General features: G+C 68.3%; 2 protein-coding genes across 4 annotated transcripts; one reads left to right on the top strand and one right to left on the bottom strand.

The window, feature by feature from the left end:
* Positions 1-308: 308 nt before the first annotated feature.
* LOC132322971 (nck-associated protein 1-like) lies at positions 309-14,886 on the bottom strand (the record flags this gene model as incomplete). Its single annotated transcript, XM_059837736.1, is given in 34 exon segments — positions 309-365; positions 367-419; positions 1,404-1,520; positions 1,605-1,698; positions 1,780-1,860; positions 2,396-2,478; positions 2,621-2,670; positions 2,672-2,688; positions 3,221-3,250; positions 3,252-3,284; positions 3,286-3,320; positions 3,406-3,539; positions 4,386-4,604; positions 4,767-4,898; positions 5,224-5,363; positions 6,358-6,477; positions 6,555-6,687; positions 7,401-7,546; positions 7,776-7,834; positions 8,045-8,126; positions 8,206-8,338; positions 8,897-9,006; positions 9,488-9,584; positions 10,345-10,401; positions 10,920-11,039; positions 11,041-11,074; positions 11,355-11,403; positions 11,860-11,997; positions 12,086-12,176; positions 12,557-12,699; positions 12,775-12,831; positions 13,495-13,587; positions 14,128-14,238; positions 14,722-14,886. Coding segments are annotated over 34 exon segments (3,150 nt in total), but the record flags the coding sequence as incomplete, so codon positions are not given.
* Positions 14,887-16,757: 1,871 nt separating this feature from the next.
* On the top strand, positions 16,758-20,323 carry LOC132322972 (gametocyte-specific factor 1-like). Of its 3 annotated transcripts, none has more exons than XM_059837739.1 (5): positions 16,811-17,386; positions 18,287-18,413; positions 19,008-19,076; positions 19,417-19,492; positions 20,079-20,323. In XM_059837739.1, the coding sequence occupies exons 1-5, from the start codon at positions 17,339-17,341 to the stop codon at positions 20,308-20,310; spliced, it is 552 nt and encodes a 183-aa protein (XP_059693722.1). In that variant the 5' UTR covers positions 16,811-17,338; the 3' UTR covers positions 20,311-20,323. The 3 variants fall into 3 exon arrangements, with proteins under 3 accessions (XP_059693723.1, XP_059693722.1, XP_059693721.1); XM_059837738.1 differs by having other exon boundaries at positions 16,812-17,431; XM_059837740.1 differs by lacking the exon at positions 19,417-19,492 and having other exon boundaries at positions 16,758-17,431.
* The last annotated feature ends 534 nt before the right edge of the window (positions 20,324-20,857 follow it).

The raw sequence follows: 20,857 nt of genomic DNA, 5'->3' as shown, positions 1-20,857 counted from the left end.
AGGGGACAGTGCCACCCCAGGGAGGGGACAGTGCCACCCCAGAGGGGACAGTGCCATCCCAGGGAGGGGACAGTGCCACCCCAGGGAGGGGACAGTGCCATCCTAGGGAGGGGACAGTGCCAGCCCAGGGAGGGGACAGCGCCACCCCAGAGGGGACAGCGCCACCCCAGGGAGGGGACAGTGCCACCCCAGGGAGGGGACAGTGCCACCCTAGGGACGGGGACAGCGCCAGCCCAGGGAGGGGACAGCGCCAGCCCAGGGAGGGGACAGTGCCACCCCAGGGAGGGGACAGCGCCATGGCGGCTCACCAGCAGGAACTCCTGCAGGTGCGTCTCGATGTTCTTGCCGTGCAGGGTGAAGAGCGCGGGCCGAGAGCTGCACGATGGCCTTGGCCAGGCAGTGCCCGTTGTTGGTGTGGCCTGGGGACACCGGGGACACCCGGGGGGACACCGGGGGGACACCGGGAGGGAGTCAGTGAAGGTGGGGACACGGCAAGATTGGGGACACGGGATGGGGCTGGGGACACGGGATGGGGCTGGGGACACAGGAGGGGTTGGGGACACAGGAGGAGTTGGGGACACAGGATGGGGTTGGGGACACGGGATGGGGCTGGGGACACAGGATGGGGTTGGGGACACAGGAGGGGTTGGGGACACAGGAGGGTTGGGGACACAGGAGGGGTTGGGGACACAGGAGGGTTGGGGACACAGGAGGGTTGGGGACAACCCAGAGTGTCCACAGTGCCACCTCCCTTGGTGACAGTCCCGGTGTCCCCCCAAACGCTCTGCTGTGAAAACGGGACAGTGAGCACGGCCAGCATGGGGACATGGGGACAGGGACACGGGGACAGAGGGGACCTGGGGACAGAGGGGACACAGGGACAGGGACACGGGGCCAGAGGGGACACGGGGACACGAGGCCAGAGGGGACGCGAGGACACGGGGACATGGGGACAGGGACACGGGGACAGAGGGGACCTGGGGACAGAGGGGACCTGGGGACAGAGGGGACACGGGGACAGAGGGGACACAGGGACAGGGACATGGGGACAGAGGGGACACGGGGCCAGAGGGGACACGGGGACAGGGACACAGGGACAGAGGGGACATGGTGACACAGGGACACGGGGCCAGAGGGGACACGGGGCCAGAGGGGACACGGGGACACAGGGACACGAGGCCAGAGGGGACACGGGGACACGGGGCCAGAGGGGACACGGGGACACGGGGACACGGGGCCAGAGGGGACACGGGGACACAGGGACACGAGGCCAGAGGGGACGCGAGGACACGGGGACACGGGGCCAGAGGGGACGCGGGGACACGGGGACACGGGGCCAGAGGGGACACGGGGACACGGGGACACGGGGACACGGGGACACGGGGACACGGGGCCAGCCTCACCGTCCAGCTCGGGGCTGTAGAGGGACGCGGGGTCAGCGGCCAGCAGCGGCAGGGACACGGCCACGAACACCAGGAGCAGGCAGGACACCTTGTAGTCCTCCTCGGGGGACGAGCCCTCTGCAGAGCAGGGGACAGCGCGGTGACAGCGCCACCCCGGCGAGGCGGCAGCGCCACCCGCCGTGTCCCCAGAGCCCCCCGCACCTGTCCTGTGGCCCGCCAGGGCAGCGACCAGCGCGGGGTCCACCTCGCACGGGACCCCCGCGGCCGAGGCCAGCTCGAAGATGCTCAGGGTGACCTGGGGACAGGGGACACGCGGTGTCACGCGGTGCCACGCGGTGTCACATGGCCAGCCCCGCTCCCGTGTCCCTGTCCCCACCTGGATGTCGGTGTCGGGGGTCACCACGTCCGCCAGGCACTCGATGGGGCCCATCAGGAAGGGGCAGTGCTGGGAGAACACCTGGGGGGGCGGGGGTCAGGGGGGTCCCGGGCCCCAAATGGGGGTCTGGGCCCCCAGATGGGGAGGCTGGGGGTGCCACGGGGGGTCCCAGGGGGTCCCCAGGGGTCCCGGGCGGGTTCCAGGGGGTGCCCCGGGGGTCCCGAGCGGGTCCCAGGGGGTCTCAGGAGGGTCCCAGGGGGTCCCAGGGGGTCCCGGGGGTCCCAGGGGGTCCCAGAGGGTCCCAGGGGGTCCCGAGGGGTCCCAGGGGGTCCCAGGTGGGTCCCAGGGGGGTCCCAGGGGTCCCGGGGGGTCCCAGGGGGGGTCCCAGGGGGTCCCAGGGGGTCCCAGAGGGTCCCAGGGGGTCCCAGGGGTCCCGGGCGGGTTCCAGGGGGTGCCCCGGGGGTCCCGGGAGGGTCCCAGGGGTCCTGGGAGGGTCCCAGGGGGTCCCAGGGTGGCTCCCAGGGGGTCCCGGGGGGGGGTCCCAGGGGGGTCCCAGGGGGTCCCAGGGGGGTCCCAGGGGGTCCCGGGGGTCCCAGGGGGTCCCGGGGGGTCCCACCTCCCGGAGGCCCTGCTGGGCCATGGCGCGGAAGCTCAGGATCTCCCCGATGATGGTCATGCGCTTCAGGACGTTCTCGGCCGCTGCGGGGACACGCGTGTGCCACCCCGGTGTGCCACCCCCCTGTGCCACCCCCCTGTGCCACCCCCCGGTGCCACCCCCCTGTGCCACCCCGGTGTGCCACCCCTGTGCCACCCCCCTGTGCCACCCCCGGGTGCCACTCACAGCTCAGGCGGGGCAGCAGCGCCGGCCTCTGCTCGGGCCTGCAGCAGCGCGTTCTCAACCACCAGCTTCTGCGGGGACATGGGGACAGGGGGGACACTGGGGACATGGGGACACTGGGGGACACTGGGGACACTGGGGACATGGGGACACTGGGGACATTGGGGGACATGGGGACATTGGGGACACTGGGGACATGGGGACATTGGGGACATTGGGGACACTGGGGACATGGCGGACAGGGGGACACTGGGGACACTGGGGGACACTGGGGACACTGGGGACATTGGGGACACTGGAGACACGGCGGACACTGGGGACACTGTGGGGGACACAGGGGACACTGGGGGACATGGGGACATGGGGACACTGGGGACAATGGGACACTGGGGACACTGGGGGACCTGGCACCTTCCATTCTCTCAAGGGGCAGGCAGGGACAGGGTTGGGGGTGGCACCAGGATGGCCCTGCCTGCCCTGCCACACGGTGCCAGCAGCATCAGCCTGTCCCCAGCCCCTGTCCCCTGTCCCAGCCCCTGTCCCCGTCCCCAGCCCCTGTCCCAGCCCCTGTCCCTGTCCCTGTCCCTGTCCCTGTCCCCGTACCTTCAGCTCGGTCACCTGGGACCCCACGTGCCCACATCAGGTTCTCGCTCAGGAACCTCATCCCCGTAGGGCCCGATGAGCTCGGCCAGCGCCCGCATCTCTGCGGGGAGGGGGACAGGTGGGGGACAGGTGGGGACGCTGTTGGGGACAGGGGGTGGCAGCCCCCCGAGGCCCCCCCAGCCCACCTGAGACGTCGGAGAACTCGGCGGCGCTGAACGGGGGGCGGCTCCTCGCGGGTGGCACCGTGGTGAAGGCCTGCAGGGCCGGGGCCAGGAGCACGGCCCCGGTGCTGGCCTGGCGCAGCAGCGCCTCCAGGTACCTGCGGGGACACCGCTGTCACCTGGGGCACTGTCACCCGTGGCACTGTCACCTATGGCAATGCCACCCACGGCACTGTCACCCATGGCACTGTCACCCACGGCACTGTCACCCATGGCACTGTCACCCACGGCCCCGGTGCTGGCCTGGCGCAGCAGCGCCTCCAGGTACCTGCGGGGACACCGCTGTCACCTGGGGCACTGTCACCTGTGGTACTGTCACCCATGGCACTGTCACCCACAGCACTGTCACCCACAGCACTGTCACCCACAGCCCCGGTGCTGGCCTGGCGCAGCAGCGCCTCCAGGTACCTGCGGGGACACCGCTGTCACCTGGGGCACTGTCACCTGTGGTCATGTCACCTATGGCACTGTCACCTATGGCACTGTCACCCACGGCACTGCCACCCACGGCCCCGGTGCTGGCCTGGCGCAACAGTGCCTCCAGGTACCGCTGTCACCTGGGGCACTGTCACCCGTGGCAGTGTTGCCCATGGTAATGTCACCCTGGGCAGTGTCACCCACAGCAAGGTCACCCACAGCGCTGTCACCCACGTTCCTGCCACCACCACCCCGTCCCCATGTCCCCACCCCTACAGGTGACCCTGCCGCCCCGTGCCCTGTCCCCACCCCTACAGGTGACCCTGCCACTCTGTCCCCCTGTCCCCACCCCTACAGGTGACCCTGCCGCCCCGTCCCCATGTCCCCACCCCTACAGGTGACCCTGCTGCCCCGTGCCCTGTCCCCAGCCCTACAGGTGACCCTGCAGCCCCCGTCCCCCTGTCCCCACCCCTACAGGTGACCCTGCCGCCCCCATCCCCATGTCCCCAGCCCGCGGTGGCACTGACCAGTCGGTGTAGATGGCGGTCAGCGTGGGCTGCCCGCTGGCGTCGCGGGGGTGGCTCTGCTGCAGCAGCACGGCGCGCAGCAGCCGCCCCGTGTCCAGGGCCACCAGCTGTCCCAGCCGCTGCACCAGCCCCATGTAGGCCACCAGCCCGGCCAGCACCTCCGAGGGCCGAGCCACCTCCTGCGTGGCCTGGCTGTAGCTGGCCATGGCCACGATGGCCCTGCGGGGACACGGGGGCGGTGAGGGACGCGCCGCGTGTCCCCTCGGCCCCCATGTCCCCTGGCCCCCTGTGTCCCCTCGGCCCCCGTGTCCCCCGGCCCCTGTGTCCCCCTGGCCCTGCGTGTCCCCTCCGCCCCATGCATGTCCCCAGGCCTGTCCCCACCTGGTCAGGCGCGTCTCCAGGTGGCTGCTCAGGTACTCGGCCGGTGTCACCGTGTGCCCGAAGACGGTGAAGTTGGGGACGTGGTTGAGGCTCAGGGACAGCTCGGCCAGGGTCAGGTGCAGCTTGTCCATGCTGGGGGACAGTCACGGTGTGACCCCGTGGGGACAATCACGGTGTGACCCCCGTGGGGACAGTCACAGCATGTCCCCATGCCACACCCAAACTCTGGTAGCTTCAGGTGAGCTCCTCAAGCCCCCAGCGGCCACCAAGACCCCAGAGGTTCTGGAGACCCCAGCAGCCACCAAGATCCCAGAGGTTCTGAAGACCCCAAATGCCACCAAGACCCCAAAGCTCCTGAAGCCCCCAAATCCACTGAGCCCCCAGAGGTTCTGGAGACCACCAAAGTCCCCAGAACTGTGACCCCGTGGGGACAGCCCCTCCCGCGGGTGGCGCTCACTTGGTGGTCAGGGTCCGGTCCCGCCGCTGGCTCTCTGTCCCCGGTTTGTCCCTTTGGGGGTCCCCCTTGCGGGGTGGCTGCTTCGGGGTTTTCTTGACGCGGGCTCTGCTGATGGTGGCCGCACAGTGCTTGGGCAGCAGCTGCGGGGCGGGCACAGGGTCGTGGGGACATGGGGACAGGGTCACAGGGACATGGGGCCACCCCAAACGGGGCCACCATGACCACAGGCCACCATCCCCCCAGGGCTGGGTCAGGGGATGCCCCGCCAGGTTTGACCCCCATGGAGGAAATTCCCCATCCCGAGGGTTTGGTGGGGACTGGGGGACGAGGGGACAGAGGGGCCATGGAGACCCCGATGGCCACAGAGACCACAGAGGTTCTGGAGACCCCAAAGGCCACAGAGATCCCCAAGCTGACGGAGACCTTTAGGTGGTGGAGACCCCAGGAGCCAGAGGGATCCTCAAGGTGTGAAGACCCCAAAGGCCACTGAACCCCCAAAGATGCTGGAGCCCCCAAAAGGCCACCAAGACCCCAAAGGCCACCAAGTCCCCAAAGGTCCTGGAGACCCCAAAAGTCCTAGAGACACCAAAAGTCCTGGAGATGCCAAAGGCCACCAAGACCCCAAAGGCCACCAAGTCCCCAAAGGTCCTGGAGACCCCAAAAGTCCTAGAGACACCAAAAGTCCTGGAGATGCCAAAGGCCACCAAGACCCCAAAGGCCACCAAGTCCCCAAAGGTCCTGGAGACCCCAAAAGTCCTGGAGATCCCAAAGGCCACCAAGTCCCCAAAGGTCCTGAAACCCCCAAAGGTCCTGGAGACCCCAAAAGTCCTGGAGATCCCAAAGGCCACCAAGTCCCCAAAGGTCCTGAAACCCCCAAAGGTCCTGGAGACCCCAAAAGTCCTAGAGACACCAAAAGTCCTGGAGATGCCAAAGGCCACCAAGACCCCAAAGGCCACCAAGTCCCCAAAGGTCCTGTAGACCCCAAAAGTCCTGGAGATCCCAAAGGCCACCAAGACCCCAAAGATCCTAAAGGCCCCAAGGGTCACCAATCCCTCCAAAAGTCCCAGACCCCCTGGACTCCCCCAAGCCCCCCAGGGGTCCCAGACCCCCCCGAGGGTCCCAGAGCCCCCAGACCTGCTGGCTCAGGTTGTGCTGCTCGGCGCAGGCGTCCAGGACGCAGCCGCTGCCCACCCGCGCCAGCTCCTCCAGGAACTTGTGGCACAGCCCCAGCGCCGCCGCCTCCAGCTGGGGGTACTGGGGGGGACACGGCACCCCTCAGAGCCGGGGACAGGGCTGGGGGACCCCCCGGACCCCCCCCAGGTGTCACCCACCTCCTCGGGGCACATGGGGTGCGGGCAGCGCGAGAAGTGGGCGCAGAGCAGGGGGAAGGCGATGGCGAAGCGCAGCATGGACGGCTCATCCAGCGTCAGCGCGAACATCCGCTCCAGGGGCCGCGGGTGGAAACTGTGGGACAGGAGGGGACACGGATGGGGACAGGGACAGGGACAGGGGACAGGGGACAGGGACAGGGGACACCGCGAACATCCGCTCCAGGGGCCGCGGGTGGAAACTGTGGGACAGGAGGGGACACGGATGGGGACAGGGACAGGGACAGGGGACACCGCGAACATCCGCTCCAGGGGCCGCGGGTGGAAACTGTGGGACAGGAGGGGACACGGATGGGGACAGGGACAGGGACAGGGGACACCGCGAACATCCGCTCCAGGGGCCGCGGGTGGAAACTGTGGGACAGGAGGGGACACGGATGGGGACAGGGACAGGGACAGGGGACACGGCGAACATCCACTCCAGGGGCCGCGGGTGGAAACTGTGGGACAGGAGGGGACACGGATGGGGACAGGGACAGGGATGGGGACAGGGACAGGGGACACCGTGAACATCCGCTCCAGGGGCCGCGGGTGGAAACTGTGGGACAGGAGGGGACACGGATGGGGACAGGGACAGGGGCAGGGGACACGGCAAACATCCGCTCCAGGGGCCGCGGGTGGAAACTGTGGGACAGGAGGGGACACGGATGGGGACAGGGACAGGGACAGGGACAGGGGACAGGGGACAGGGACAGGGGACACCGCGAACACCCGCTCCAGGGGCCGCGGGTGGAAACTGTGGGACAGGAGGGGACACGGATGGGGACAGGGACAGGGACAGGGGCTCACCAGAGGTGGGACAGGTCGGAGGTCTCGTCCAGCAGCTCCTCGGGCCGGTCCAGCAGGCGCGTGTGGAACACCACCAGGTTCATGGCATGGCCGATGTCCCCGTTGGAGCCCAGCGGCAGCGCGGCCTTGGCCACACTGGTGTAGGCCTGGGACAGCCATGGGGACAGGGGACATGGGGACATTGGTGAGGACAGCGGGGACATGGGGACAGCGGGGGGATAGGGGTCAGGGTCAGGGGGACAAAGATGGGGACAGCAGGGACAGGGGAGGAATGGGATTGGCGCAGGGATGGGGACAGGGACAGGGACACGGGGACAGGGACACGGGGACAGGGACACGGGGACAGGGACACGGGGACAGGGACAGTGCCACCACCTGGAGACGGAACCAGTCCAGGCGCAGCGCGGTGAAGTCAAACTGCTCCTGGTCATCGACTGCGGGGACAGAGGGACACGGGGACAGGGCTGGGGGTGGCAGTGCCACCACAGGGGACCCCCTGGAGCAGCCACCCTTCGGGGTCCCCTGGATTGTGGGGACACGGAGGTGGGGTGGCACCAACGACCTGGTGAGGGGACATCCCGGGTGGGGAGGGGACATCCCGGGCCGGGAGGGGACACTCCGGGCGGGGAGGGGACAAACCCCACCTTCCTTGGCCGCGAGAGCCGAGAGGGAGCTGACGAAGGACGAGAGGATCACGGACTCCTCCTCGGGACACACCGAGAGGTTCTGCGGGGACAGGGCGGGCTCAGGGGACAGCGAGGGCCCGCAGGAGCCTCAGGGGACAGGGCCACCCCCCCGGAGGTACCTGGATGACGTCGCTGAGCACGAGGGCGTCGAAGCGGGCCAGGTACTGCCGGTGGTAGCGGCGCAGGAGCCGCAGGTGCCGCCGCACCAGAGCCCGCAGCTGCTCCAGCAGGAACAGCAGCTCCGCGATGCGGCTGCGCCGGGGGGGCGGTCAGAGACCCCCCCGGAACCCCCCCGGGATGCACCGGTGACCCCCCAGTCACCCCGAAACTCCTGAGCCCCCCCAGGGCCCCCCGAGTCACCCCGAAATTTCTGAACCCCCCCCGAGAGCTCCCCAAACCCCCCGGAACTCCTGACCCCACCCAAAACCCCCCCCGGACCCCCTCAGTGTCCCTCCAAACACCCCCAAAAACCGCTGAACCCCCCCCAAACCCGGGGTCCCCGCCAATGTCCCCTCCCTGTCCCCACCTGTCCCCTCCCTGTCCCCTCCCTGTCCCCTCCTGTCCCCACCTGTCCCCACCTGTCCCCTCCCTGTTCCCTCTCTGTCCCCACCTGTCCCCTCCCTGTCCCCTCCTGTCCCCTCCCTGTCCCCTCCCTGTCCCCACCTGTCCCCTCCTGTCCCCTCTCTGTCCCCACCTGTCCCCTCCTGTCCCCTCCCTGTCCCCTCTCTGTCCCCACCTGTCCCCTCCCTGTCCCCTCCCTGTCCCCTCCCTGTCCCCTCCTGTCCCCTCCTGTCCCCTCCCTGTCCCCACCTGTCGCTGAAGTCCTCGGGGTTCTTGCTCTTGGTCACGTGCTCGGCATGTCGCGACAGCCAGCTCACCTCGTCGCGACACAGCGACAGCGCCACGAACACCAGCAGGGCCTGGGGGCAGCGCGGGGGGGACAGGGGGTCGGGACCCCCCAAAATGCCACCCAAAACCTCCGAGAATCCCCCAAATCTCCCGACATTCCCCCAAAATCTCCCCCGATCCCCTCCAAATCTCTCAAATCCCCCAAAGTCTCCAAATGCCCCTCAAAATCCCCCCGTAATGTCTCCAACGCCCCCAAAATCGCCAAAAATCCCCCCAAAATCTCTCAAATGCCCCCCAAAATCCCCCAAATCCCCCCAAAATTCCCCAAAATCTCTCAAATGCCCCCCAAATCCCTCCCAGATGCCCCCCAAATCCCCCCCAAAATCCCCCAAATCCCCCCAAAATCCCCCAAATCCCCCCAAAATCCCCCAAAATCTCTCAAATGCCCCCCAAATCCCCCCTAAAATCCCCCCCAAATCCCCCCAAACCTCCCCAAAAGCCCCCCAAATTCCCTCACAGCCCCCCAGATGCCCCCCGAGCCCCCAGCCCCACCTTGGGTCCCAGCAGCCCGGGCTGATCCTCCAGCAGCGCCGCCAGCTCCCGCACGGCCCCGCGCAGGAAGGAGCGGCGGCCCCGGTGCAGCGCCGGGCTGGGGGGCACGGGGGGTTTGGGGGGGGTCCGGGGGGTCCCGGGGGTCCCGAGGGTCCCCGGGCTCGGGGGGACACGGAGGGGACAGCGAGGGACAGGATGGGCTCCCGCACGGCCCCGCGCAGGAAGGAGCGGCGGCCCCGGTGCAGCGCCGGGCTGGGGGGCACGGGGGGTTTGGGGGGAGCCCGGGGGGGTCCCGGGGGTCCCGAGGGTCCCCGGGCTCGGGGGGACACGGGGGTACAGCGGGGGACAGGATGGGCTCCCGCACGGCCCCGCGCAGGAAGGAGCGGCGGCCCCGGTGCAGCGCCGGGCTGGGGGGCACGGGGGGTTTGGGGGGGCACGGGGGGTTTGGGGGGTCCCGGGGGTCCCCGGGCTCGGGGGGACACGGGGGGGACAGCGGGGGACACGAGGAGGGGGCAGGACCCGGCACAGGGACCAGGGGTGGCCCCAGGGGGATGGGGGAGGGTTGGGGGACAAGGGGGGGTCAGGATGGGGACAGGGGGGACAGGATGGGGACAGGGGGGTCAGGATGGGGACAGGGGGGACAGGATGGGGACAAGGGGGGGTCACAGCCAGGGTCACCCCGGACACCCCCAGGGGACAGCGCGTGTGCCAAAGGGGGCGGTGCGGGTGAAACCAGGGGAGAGACCCCCCCCAGGACCCCCCCGTTTTTGGGGTGCTCTGGGACCCCCCAGCCCCCCGGGACCCCCCGGGACCTCTCCAGCGCCCCAAACCCCCCGGGACCCCCCCAGCCCCCAGACCTGTGCGCCGCCGCGTGCTCCCGGCACTCCTTGACATCGGCCACGCGCTTCCCGTACCTGGCGAGGGACACCTGGCCCTGGCACCTGCCCTGTGCCACCCCCGGATCCCCCCGGGCACTGCCCCAGCCCCTGGCACCCCCTGGCACCCAGGAGAACCCCCCGAGCCCCCCCTGGCCCCCCCAAAATCCCCCTGACCAGCCCCCAGCCCCACCTGGCACCCTCAGAGTCCCCGGTGAAGCCCCCAGAACCTGGCACCGGCCGTGCCACCCCCCGGTGTCCCCATCCCCTGGGCAGTGCCACCCGCGGTGTCCCCATCCTCACCCCCCCACCCCCGGGCAGTGCCACCCCTGGTGTCCCCATCCCCCGGGCAGTGCCACCCGCGGTGTCCCTATCCTCTCCGCCCCCTGGCAGTGCCACCCGCGGTGTCCCCGTCCCCCCTGGCAGTGCCACCCGCGGTGTCCCCATCCCCCGGGCAGTGCCACCCGCGGTGTCCCCATCCTCTCCACCCCCGGGCAGTGCCACCCGCGGTGTCCCCGTCCCCCCTGGCAGTGCCACCCGCGGTGTCCCCGCCTCACCCCTTGAGCCCCCCCAGCAGCTCCTCGGTGACCTTGTGCACCGCGATGGCCTCGTCGCGCACCAGGGTGACAAAGAGGGACCCGCGCAGGGCCTGGCGCCACAGCTCCTGGCACGGGGGGGGTGGCCAGGGCACCCGGGCACACCAGGAACCCCACTGGGGGGGGACAGCAGGTCAGGGACCCCAGGGACCCCGAAACGGGGACAGCGGGTCAGGGACACCAGGGACCCCACTGGGGGGGGGGACAGAGGGTCAGGGACCCCCAAATTGGGGACAGCAGGTTAGGGACATCAGGGACCCCAAAACAGGCACCAGGGCTTGGGGACACTGTCAGGAGGGGTTGGGGACACTGCCAGGAGGGGTTGGGGACACTGCCAGGAGGGGTTGGGGACACTGCCAGGAGGGTTGGGGACCCGCGGGCAGTGCCAGCACTCACGGATGATCCAGCGCTCCATCACCTCCAGGGACAGGTACTCACAGGCCATCTGGGGACAGCAGCGCCACCACGTCACTGTCCCCTGAGCCCCCAGTGCCCGTGTCCCCGCGTCACCACACCCCTGTGCCCGTGCCACTCACACTGTCACAGGTGACCGGGCTCAGCCTGTCCCCATGTCCCCACACCCCTTAGCCACGTCCCCATGTCCCCATGTCCCTGTCCCCGTGCTGCCCCCGTGCCACTCATGCTGTCACAGGTGACCAGGCTCAGCATGTCCCCCTGTCCCCATGTCCCCCTGTCCCTGTCCCCCTGTCCCTGTCCCTGTCCCCACTCACGCTGTCGCAGGTGACCGGGCTCAGCCTGTCCCCCTGTCCCTGTCCCCCTGTCCCCATGTCCCTCTGTCCCTGTCCCCCTGTCCCTGTCCCCCTGTCCCTGTCCCTGTCCCCACTCACGCTGTCGCAGGTGACCGGGCTCAGCCTGCCCCTGTCCCCCTGTCCCCACTCACGCTGTCGCAGGTGACCGGGCTCAGCATGTCCCCCGCGGGTCCCAGCAGGGACAGCAGCTGCTCCTGCCGCCACAGCTCCGCGTCCCGGCAGCGCCGCGCCAGCGGGGCCCGCAGGGACAGCAGCGCGCTGCTCACGGCCTGGGGACAGCGCCACGCTGGGGACACCGCCCGGCCACACGGGGTGGCCCTGCCAGGGGGGTGGCCCTGCCGGGGACCCCCGACCCACCTTGGTGTGGGGCCCGAACTCCTCGGGCAGCTTCTTCAGGGGGTGCTCGTACTCCAGCACCATCTGCGCCAGGCGGGGGAAACCGGGCTCGCTGCGGGGACACGGCGTTGGGGACACGTTGGGGACACGTTTGGGACACGTTTGGGACAGCCCTGGGGCCGGTTCCGGTGTTGGGGACACGCTGGGCACACATTGGGGACAGCCCTGGGGCTGGTTCTGGCACTGGGCACAAGTTTGAGACACGCTGGGGACCACACCGGAGGTGGCCCTGATGTTGGGGACACATTGGGGACAGCCCTGGGGCCGGCCCCGGCACTGGGGACACAGTGGGGACAACCCCAGGACGACCCCTACAAGGCCACAGCCTAGGGGACACACTGGGGACAACCCCGGGCATGGGACACGGCCGTGGGGACAGCAGGGGTGGCCCTGGGGACAGCCTGGGGACAGCGTGGGGACAGCGGGTGGCACCTGGCGCCGTGGCTCATCTCGTGCGCGCACTGGTAGAGCCCCAGCAGCAGGCGCCGCTCCTCGGCGCGCGCCAGCAGCAGCACCAGCGACACGTAGGTGACAACCAGGTCCAGGTAGCCCTTGGTGAGGTCGTAGTTGATGTGCTGGCGGGGAGGGGACAGCGTGAGGGCGCGGCGACAGCGGGGACAGCCCGGGGCGGCGGCCGGGGTGGCACTCACGATGTCGAAGAAGCACTGGCTGGCGTCGATGGTGTTGAGCAGCTCGTACACGTGGTCCTGGGGACAAGGGGACAGCGCCGCGTGTCACCGCCGTGTCCCCGGCTCTGAGGCACCCCCGTGTCCCCTCTGTCCCCAGCTCTGAGGGACCCTCCTGTCTCCTGTGTCCCCCGTGTCCCTGGCTCTGAGGGACGCCCCCTGTGTCCCCCCGTGTCCCCCTGTGTGTCCATGTCCCCCGTGTCCCCTGTGTCCTCTCTGTCCCCTCTGTCCCTGGCTCTGAGGGACCTCTGTGTCCCCCGTGTCCCCTGTGTCCCCATGTCCCCCGTGTCCCCTCTGTCCCCCTATGTCCCCCTGTGTCCCCCATGTCCCCTGTACACTCTCTGTCCCTTGTGTCATCTCTGTCCCCCGTCCCAGTGTCCCCCCCATCCCCAGTGTCCCCTGTGTCCTCCATGTCCCTTGTGTCCCCTCTGTATCCCCTGTCCCAGTGTCCCCCCCGTCCCCAGTGTCCCCAGTGTCCCCTGTGTCCCCTCTGTCCCCTCCGTCCCCCCTGTCCCAGTGTCCCCTGTGTCCCCAGTGTCCCCAGTGTCCCCTCTGTCCCCTGTGTCCCCTCTGTATCCCCTGTCCCAGTGTCCCCCCTGTCCCAGTGTCCCCTGTGTCCCCAGTGTCCCCTGTGTCCCCTGTGTCCCCTCTGTCCCCTGTGTCCCCTCTGTCCCCCCGGCTCACCCGGAACTCCAGGACGTCCAGGAAGGTTTGGTAGAACGGAGCCAGCGCCCGCACGATGTCCCCTCTGTCCCTGTGCACCGGGCCCAGGTGCTGCTGCGGGGGACACGGGGACAGCGGCGTGGGTGGCACCCGGGGACAGCGGGGAGGGTGACTCGGGGGGGACAGCGGCGTGGGTGGCACCCGGGGACAGCGGGGAGGGGTGAGAAAAGGGACATCCAGGGGGAGGTGACAGTGGGGACAGGCAGGGCGGGGTGGCACATCCCACAGGGGGTGGGGACACCGTGGGGACATGGGGACAGCAGGGACACGGGGACACAGGGGTGGGGACACGGTGACAATGGGGACACTATGAGGACAGGGGGGACACGGAGGTGGGAACAGGGGGTGGGGACAGGGGGGTGGGGACTCAGGGGGTGGGGACAGCAGGGACACGGGTGGGGACACGGAGACAGTAGGGACACAGGGGTGGGGACACGGGGTGGGGACAGCAGGGACACGGGTGGGGACATGGAGATAGGGGGGACAAGGGGACAGTAGGGACACAGGGGTGGGGACAGGGGGTGGGGACTCAGGGGGTGGGGACACGGGGACAGTGGGGACACGGGTGGGGACACGGTGGGGACAGCGGCTCACGGTGCTGCTGCGCACGTCCAGGTGCGGGAATTTCTTCAGGATGAACTTGGCCGAGGCCTCCATGGCCTTGTCCCCCAGGAAGGGCGGCCGCGTGCGGGGGTCCGAGCATGTCTGGGGGACCCCCGCGTCACGACCCCCCGAAACGACCCCAAAAACCCCTCCTGGGGCTGGGACACCCCCAAAACCCCCCCAGAACTGAGTCCCCACCCCTCAGATCTCCCAAAAACCCCTCCCTCGGCTGGGACCCCCCAAAAAACCACAAAACAGACCCCCCCCCCCCCCAATCAGGTCCCCCCAAACCCCTCCCGGGCTGGGACCCCCCAAAACCCCCTCAAAACTCAGGTCCCCCCCTCCTCAGAACACCCAAATTCCCCCTCAAGGCTGGGACCCCCCAAACCCCCCCTGTCCAAGCCCCTCCCTGACCAGGACCCCCCCAAACCCCCCTAAAGCCCCTCCTGGGCTGTGCCCCCTCCCCAAATCCCCCCCATCCCCCCATCCCTCACTCCCCCCAATCTCCTCGGCCTCTCCCCATGGCCGGGGGGGTTTGGGGACCCAGGGGTGTCCCCAGGGTGTCCCCCAGGACCCCCCCCAGACCTTTTTGAGGTTGTAGACGCGCACGAGGACCCCCCGGCCCCGCTCGTTGAGCAGCGTCAGCTTCTCGGCCAGCTTGTCCCCGTACACCGAAGGCAGGGACATGGTGGCACCTCGGTGGCGCCTCGGTGGCACCCCAAGCGTCCCCAAAAGGCCCCAAACCCCAACTTCCCCTTCCTGGGCTGGGCCCGGCAGCGCTGGGGCCACCGGGGCCACGTGACGGAGCCGCCACCGCCCCGTGACACCGCGGGTGGGGACAGCGGCCACGGGGACACGGGTGGTGGCCAGTGCCACCATGGGCCCCATCTGGGGCTCTGACAGCCCCAACTCGGGGCCCCATATCGGGGTCATGGCCCTAAAACAGGGTCTGGGCCCCATATCGGGGTCTGGGCCCCATATCGGAGTCTGGGCCCCATATCGGGGTCTGGGCCCCATATCGGGGTCACAGCCCCAAATGGAACCAATTCGGGCCCATGGAACCCAAATTCTCTCCCGTTTGTGCCCCTTTTGGGTCCCCTTTGTCCCCAAATGGGTCCCATTTCTCCCCAGTCAGGGGACCCCAGTTTGGACCCATTTTACCCCAATTATGGCTCCTTTAAACCCTAATTACCCTAAACTGTGCCCTTTTACCCTAAACTGGGCCCTTTTACCCCAATCTAGGCCCATTTTCCTCAATCTTGTCCAATTTTACCCCAATCTGGGCCTGTTTACCCCAATCTTATCTAATTTTGCCCCAAACTGGGCCCATTTACCCCAATCAGGGCCCATTTACCCCAATCAGGGCCCATTTTACCCCAAACTGTGCCCTTTCACCCTAAACTGGGCCCATTTACCCCAATCAAGGCCCATTTACCCCAATCTGGGCCTGTTTACCCCAATCTTGTCTACTTTTGCCCCAAACTGGGCCCATTTACCCCGATCAGAGCCCATTTACCCCAATCAGGGCCCATTTACCCCAATCAGAGCCCATTTACCCCAATCAGAGCCCATTTACCCCAATCTGGGCCTGTTTACCCCAATCAGAGCCCATTTACCCCAATCAGAGCCCATTTACCCCAATCAGAGCCCATTTACCCCAATCTGGGCCCATTTACCCCAATCAGGGCCCATTTACCCCAATCAGGGCCCATTTACCCCAATCTGGGCCCATTTACCCCAATCAGAGCCCATTTACCCCAATCAGAGCCCATTTACCCCAATCTGGGCCCATTTACCCCAATCAGGGCCCATTTACCCCAATCAGAGCCCATTTACCCCAATCAGAGCCCATTTACCCCAATCTGGGCCCATTTACCCCAATCAGGGCCCATTTACCCCAATCTGGGCCCATTTACCCCAATCAGATCCCACTTGCCCCAATCAGGGCCCATTTACCCCAATCTGGGCCCATTTACCCCAATCAGAGCCCATTTACCCCAATCTGGGCCCATTTACCCCAATCTGGGCCCATTTACCCCAATCAGAGCCCATTTACCCCAATCTGGGCCCATTTACCCCAATCTGGGCCCATTTACCCCAATCAGGGCCCATTTACCCCAATCAGATCCCATTTACCCCAATCTGGGCCCGTTTACCCCAATCAGATCCCACTTGCCCCAATCTGGGCCTGTTTACCCCAAATCTGCCCCTGTTGCCATCAATGCCTCAATTTCTAACTTTCAATGTTTTTTATTTAAGCAAAACAATCCTTTTCATCCCAAAATCCAAGGAGGCCGGAACAGCCTCAGCCCCAAGAGTGGTAAACAGCAGCAAATCAAAGGAATCGCCCAGGAGGATGGAACTTCATAACCCAAAACTTTAATTCGACAATTAACCCCAATATGCAAATGAACCAAAAGTTACAAAAGGGTGAAAACACAAAAACATAAATTCTTTTTTTTTAGTCGATTTTGGGTCCAGCTTGGGTTTAGCCGTGGCCAGGCTCTTGTACTTTAAGGCCTTTTAATTAGGAATTTTTAATGAGTTCTTAATTTATTTTGGGAATAAAACTTTTAATTTTTAATCAAGTCCTGATTTACTTTTCAGCTCGTTCCAGGCGTCACCATGGAGACGGAGCCGCGGCGCCCCCCAGCGGCTCGGAGGACCCGGAAGCAGCGCCCGTTGCCGCGGTAACGGCGACGCTGCCGTAAAGCAAAACCGGCACTGGTGAGACCGGACCGCGACAGAACCAACCCTGGTGGGACCGGAACGGGACAGAACCAACCCTGCTGGCACCGAACCGGCACCGGTGGGACCGAACCGGGACAGAACCGATCCTGCTGGCACCGAACCGGCACCGGTGGGACCGAACCGGGACAGAACCGATCCTGCTGGCACCGAACCGGCACCGGTGGGACCGAACCGGGACAGAACCGATCCTGCTGGCACCGAACCGGCACCGGTGGGACCGAACCGGCACCGAACCGGGACAGAACCGGGACTCGTGGGACAAAACCGGGACCGCTGGGACGAAACTGCGGCCGGTGAGACCGAACCGGGACCGAACCGTGCCCGGTGGGACATAACCGGTACCGAGCGGTGCCCGGCGGTACCGAACGGTGCCCGGCGGGACATAACCGGTACCGAACGGTGCCCGGCGGTACCGAACCGAGCCCGGTACCGTCGGGCCGCTCGGGCCCGCATGGAGCCCGATGCGCTCGTGCAGTGCCCGTACGACCGGAACCACCAGGTGCGCGTGTCCCGCCTGCCCTATCACCTGGTGCGCTGCCAGCAGGTGCGCACCGGACAGCGGGACAGCGGGACAGGGGGACACCGGGACAGCGGGGGGACAGCGGGGGGACAGCGGGACAGCGGGACAGGGGGACACCGGGACAGCGGGGGGACAGCGGGGGGACAGCGGGACAGGGGGACAAGGGGACAGGGGGACACCGGGACACCGGGACAGCGGGACAGCGGGACAGGGGGACACCGGGACAGCGAGACAGGGGGACAGCGGGGGGACAGCGGGACAGCGGGGGGACAGCAGGACAGGGGGACACCGGGACAGCGGGACAGCGGGACAGAGGGACAGCGGGACAGCGGGGGGACAGCGGGGGGACAGCGGGGGGACAGCGGGGGGACAGAGGGACACCGGGACAGCGGGACAGCGGGGGGACGGAGGGACCTGTGAGGGGTCGGTTTGGGGTCCAGGACCTGCCGGGGGGAGGCCGTGAGGGTCTGGGGTCTGCAGGGGTCTGGGAGGGTCTGGGGTCTGCGAGAATTAGGGTCGAGGGTCTGCGGGAATTGGGGTCGGGGTCTGAGGTCTGCGGGAATTGGGGTCTGGGGTCTGCAGGGGTCTGGAGTCTGCGGGAAGCGGGGTCTGGGGTCTGCAGGAATGGGGCCAGGGTCTGGGGGAATTGGGGTTTGGGGTCTGCAGGGGTCTGGGCTCTGCGGGAATGGGGGTCGGGGTCTGGGAGGGTTTGGGATCTACAGGAATTGGGGTCTGGGGTCTGCGGGAATTGGGGTCTGGGGTCTGCAGGAATCGGGGTCGGGCTCTGGGAGGGTCCGGGCTCCTCGGGGGCTCAGGTTTGGGGTGCAGGGGGGGGCTCGGTGTCCCTTAGCCCCGCCCCCCCCGTGTCCCTGTCCCCAGAACAACCCGCAGGTGTCGCGCACCTTGGCCACGTGTCCCTTCAACGCGCGCCACCGCGTCCCGCGCGCGCTCCTGCGCGCCCACGTCACCTCGTGCCCCGACAAACTGCCGCTCGAGCTGCCCCCAGGTACGCGCCGGGCCCGCCCAGGTGTGCCCCCAGCTGTGCCCCCAGCTGTGCCCCCAGCTGTGCCCCCCCAGGTGTGTGTCCCTCCAGGTGTGCCCCAGGTGTGTGTCCCTCCAGATGTGCCCCCAGGTGTGTGCCCCTCCAGGTGTGCCCCAGGTGTGTGTCCCTCCAGGTGTGCCTCTCCAGGTGTGCCCCCAGGTGTGCCCCCAGGTGTGCCCCTCCAGATGTGCCCCCAGGTGTGCCCCTCCAGGTGTGTGTCCCCCAGGTGTGCCCCTCCAGGTGTGTGCCCCTCCAGGTGTTTCCCCCTCCAGGTGTGCCCCAGGTGTGTGTCCCTCCAGGTGTGCCCCTCCAGGTGTGTGTCCCCCCAGGTGTGCCCCCAGCTGTGCCCCTCCAGGTGTGCCCCCACGTGTGCCCCTCCAGGTGTGCCCCCAGGTGTGCTCCCAGGTGTGTGCCCCCCAGCTGTGTACCCAGATGTGCCCCTCCAGGTGCCCCCAGGTGTCCCTAGGTGCCCCCCCCAGGTGTGCCCAGGTGTCTCCAGGTGTGCCCTCAGGTGTGCCCAGGTGTGTCCCCTCACCGCTGTCCCCTGTGTCCCCTCAGACCCCGAGGACACGGCCAAGACAGCCCACACCTGGCAGCCCCCCCCGTGCCAGGAGGACTGGGACGCAGGTGAGGCTCCCGCGGTGTCCCCAGGGGCTGGCACCGTGTCCCCGTCGTGTCCCCGTCGTGTCCGAATTGTGTCCCCCTCCCTCCCTGTCCCCATCCCTGTCCGCGCCCCATCCCCGCCGTGTCCCCACCGTGTCCCCACCGTGTCCCTGTCCTGTCCCCACGCTGTCCCCATCCTGTCCCCATCTTGTCCCCACCGTGTCCCCACCGTGTCCCCGTCCTGTCCCCATCCTGTCCCCACCGTGTCCCCACGCTGTCCCCACGGTGTCCCCGTCCTGTCCCCATTTTGTCCCCACGCTGTCCCCATCCTGTCCCCACCGTGTCCCCTGCTGTCCCCGTGCAGAGCTGAGCGAGCTGGAGGAGCCCCCCCCGTTCATCCTGCACGTCACCAAGGGGGACCTGCCTGTCCCCTGCCACAGGTGGGACCTGGGGACAGGGCTGGCACCGCCGGGGCCGCTGGGGGGGCGGGGAGTGTCCCCAGGTGTCACACTGAGGGGTGGGAGTGTCCCCAGGTGCCACACCCGGGGTGGGAGTGTCCCCAGGTGTCACACTGAGGGGTGGGAGTGTCCCCAGGTGCCACACTCAGGGGTGGGAGTGTCCCCAGGTGCCACACCCAGGGGTGGGAGTGTCCCCAGGTGTCACACTGAGGGGTGGGAGTGTCCCCAGGAGCCACACCCAGGGGTGGGAGTGTCCCCAGGTGTCACACTGAGGGGTGGGAGTGTCCCCAGGTGCCACACCCAGGGGTGGGAGTGTCCCCAAGTGCCACACTCAAATGTGTGAGTGTCCCCAGGTGCCACACTCAGGGGTGTGAATGTCCCCGAGCGTCACAGCTGTCTCTGTGTGTCCCCAAGTGCCACACTCGGGTGTCTCTGTGTGTCCCCACTCAGAGGTGTGTGAGTGTCCCCAGGTGCCACACTCGGGTGTCTCTGTGTGTCCCCAAGTGCCACACTCAACCGTCCCCCCCAGGACCCCCGAAGTGACCCCCCCGCCCCCTGTGTCCCCCAGCCCCGACCCCGCCGCCCCCCCGGAGGGGCTGCCCCTGAGGAAGCCGCGGCCGGCGACAGCAGGACAGCGTCTGGGGACAGCCGGACCGCGCTGGGGGACAGCAGGACAGCGTCTGGGGACAGCCGGGCCCCGCGCGGGGACAGCGCGGCCCCGGCCGGTGACGGCGGGGGGGGGCCGGGGGGTCCCGGGGGCCGGGGGGGCCCCCCCGGCTGTCAGAGATTTCCGGAAATAAAATCGCTCCGAGAGCTGGCGCTGTCCCCGGGGGGCGACAGGCGACACTGGCGGTGGGGACAGTGCCCCCCCCGTGTGGCGGGAATGCGGGGACCCCCATCCTGACCGGTGGTGTCCCCCCCGCCCCCCGCCCCCGCGCTGGTCACTGTCACACCCCGGTGTCCCCGTCACCCCCCCGGTGTCCCTGCCACCCCCCAGTGTCACTGCCACCCCTCGGTGTGTCCCTGCCACCCCCCCGGTGTGTCCCTGCCACCCCCCCGGTGTCCCTGCCACCCCCCGGTGTGTCCCTGTCACCCCCCCGGTGTGTCCTTGCCACTCCCCCGGTGTCCCTGCCACCCCCCGGTGTGTCCCTGTCACCCCCTCCATGTCCCTGCCACCCCCCGGTGTGTCCCTGCCACCACCCCATGTCCCTGTCACCCCCTGTCCTGTCCTGTCCCCCACCCATGTCCCTGTCACCCCCGGTGTGTCCCTGTCACCCCCCCCATGTCCCTGCCACCCCCTGTCCTGCCACTCCCCCGGTGTCCCTGCCGCCCCCCCGGTGTGTCCCT

The sequence above is a fragment of the Haemorhous mexicanus genome, unplaced genomic scaffold (genome assembly GCF_027477595.1).
Source record: "Haemorhous mexicanus isolate bHaeMex1 unplaced genomic scaffold, bHaeMex1.pri scaffold_227_ctg1, whole genome shotgun sequence".
In the NCBI taxonomy this organism is placed as follows: Eukaryota; Metazoa; Chordata; class Aves; order Passeriformes; family Fringillidae; genus Haemorhous; species Haemorhous mexicanus.
This window is presented reverse-complemented; position numbering and strand designations above follow the sequence as displayed.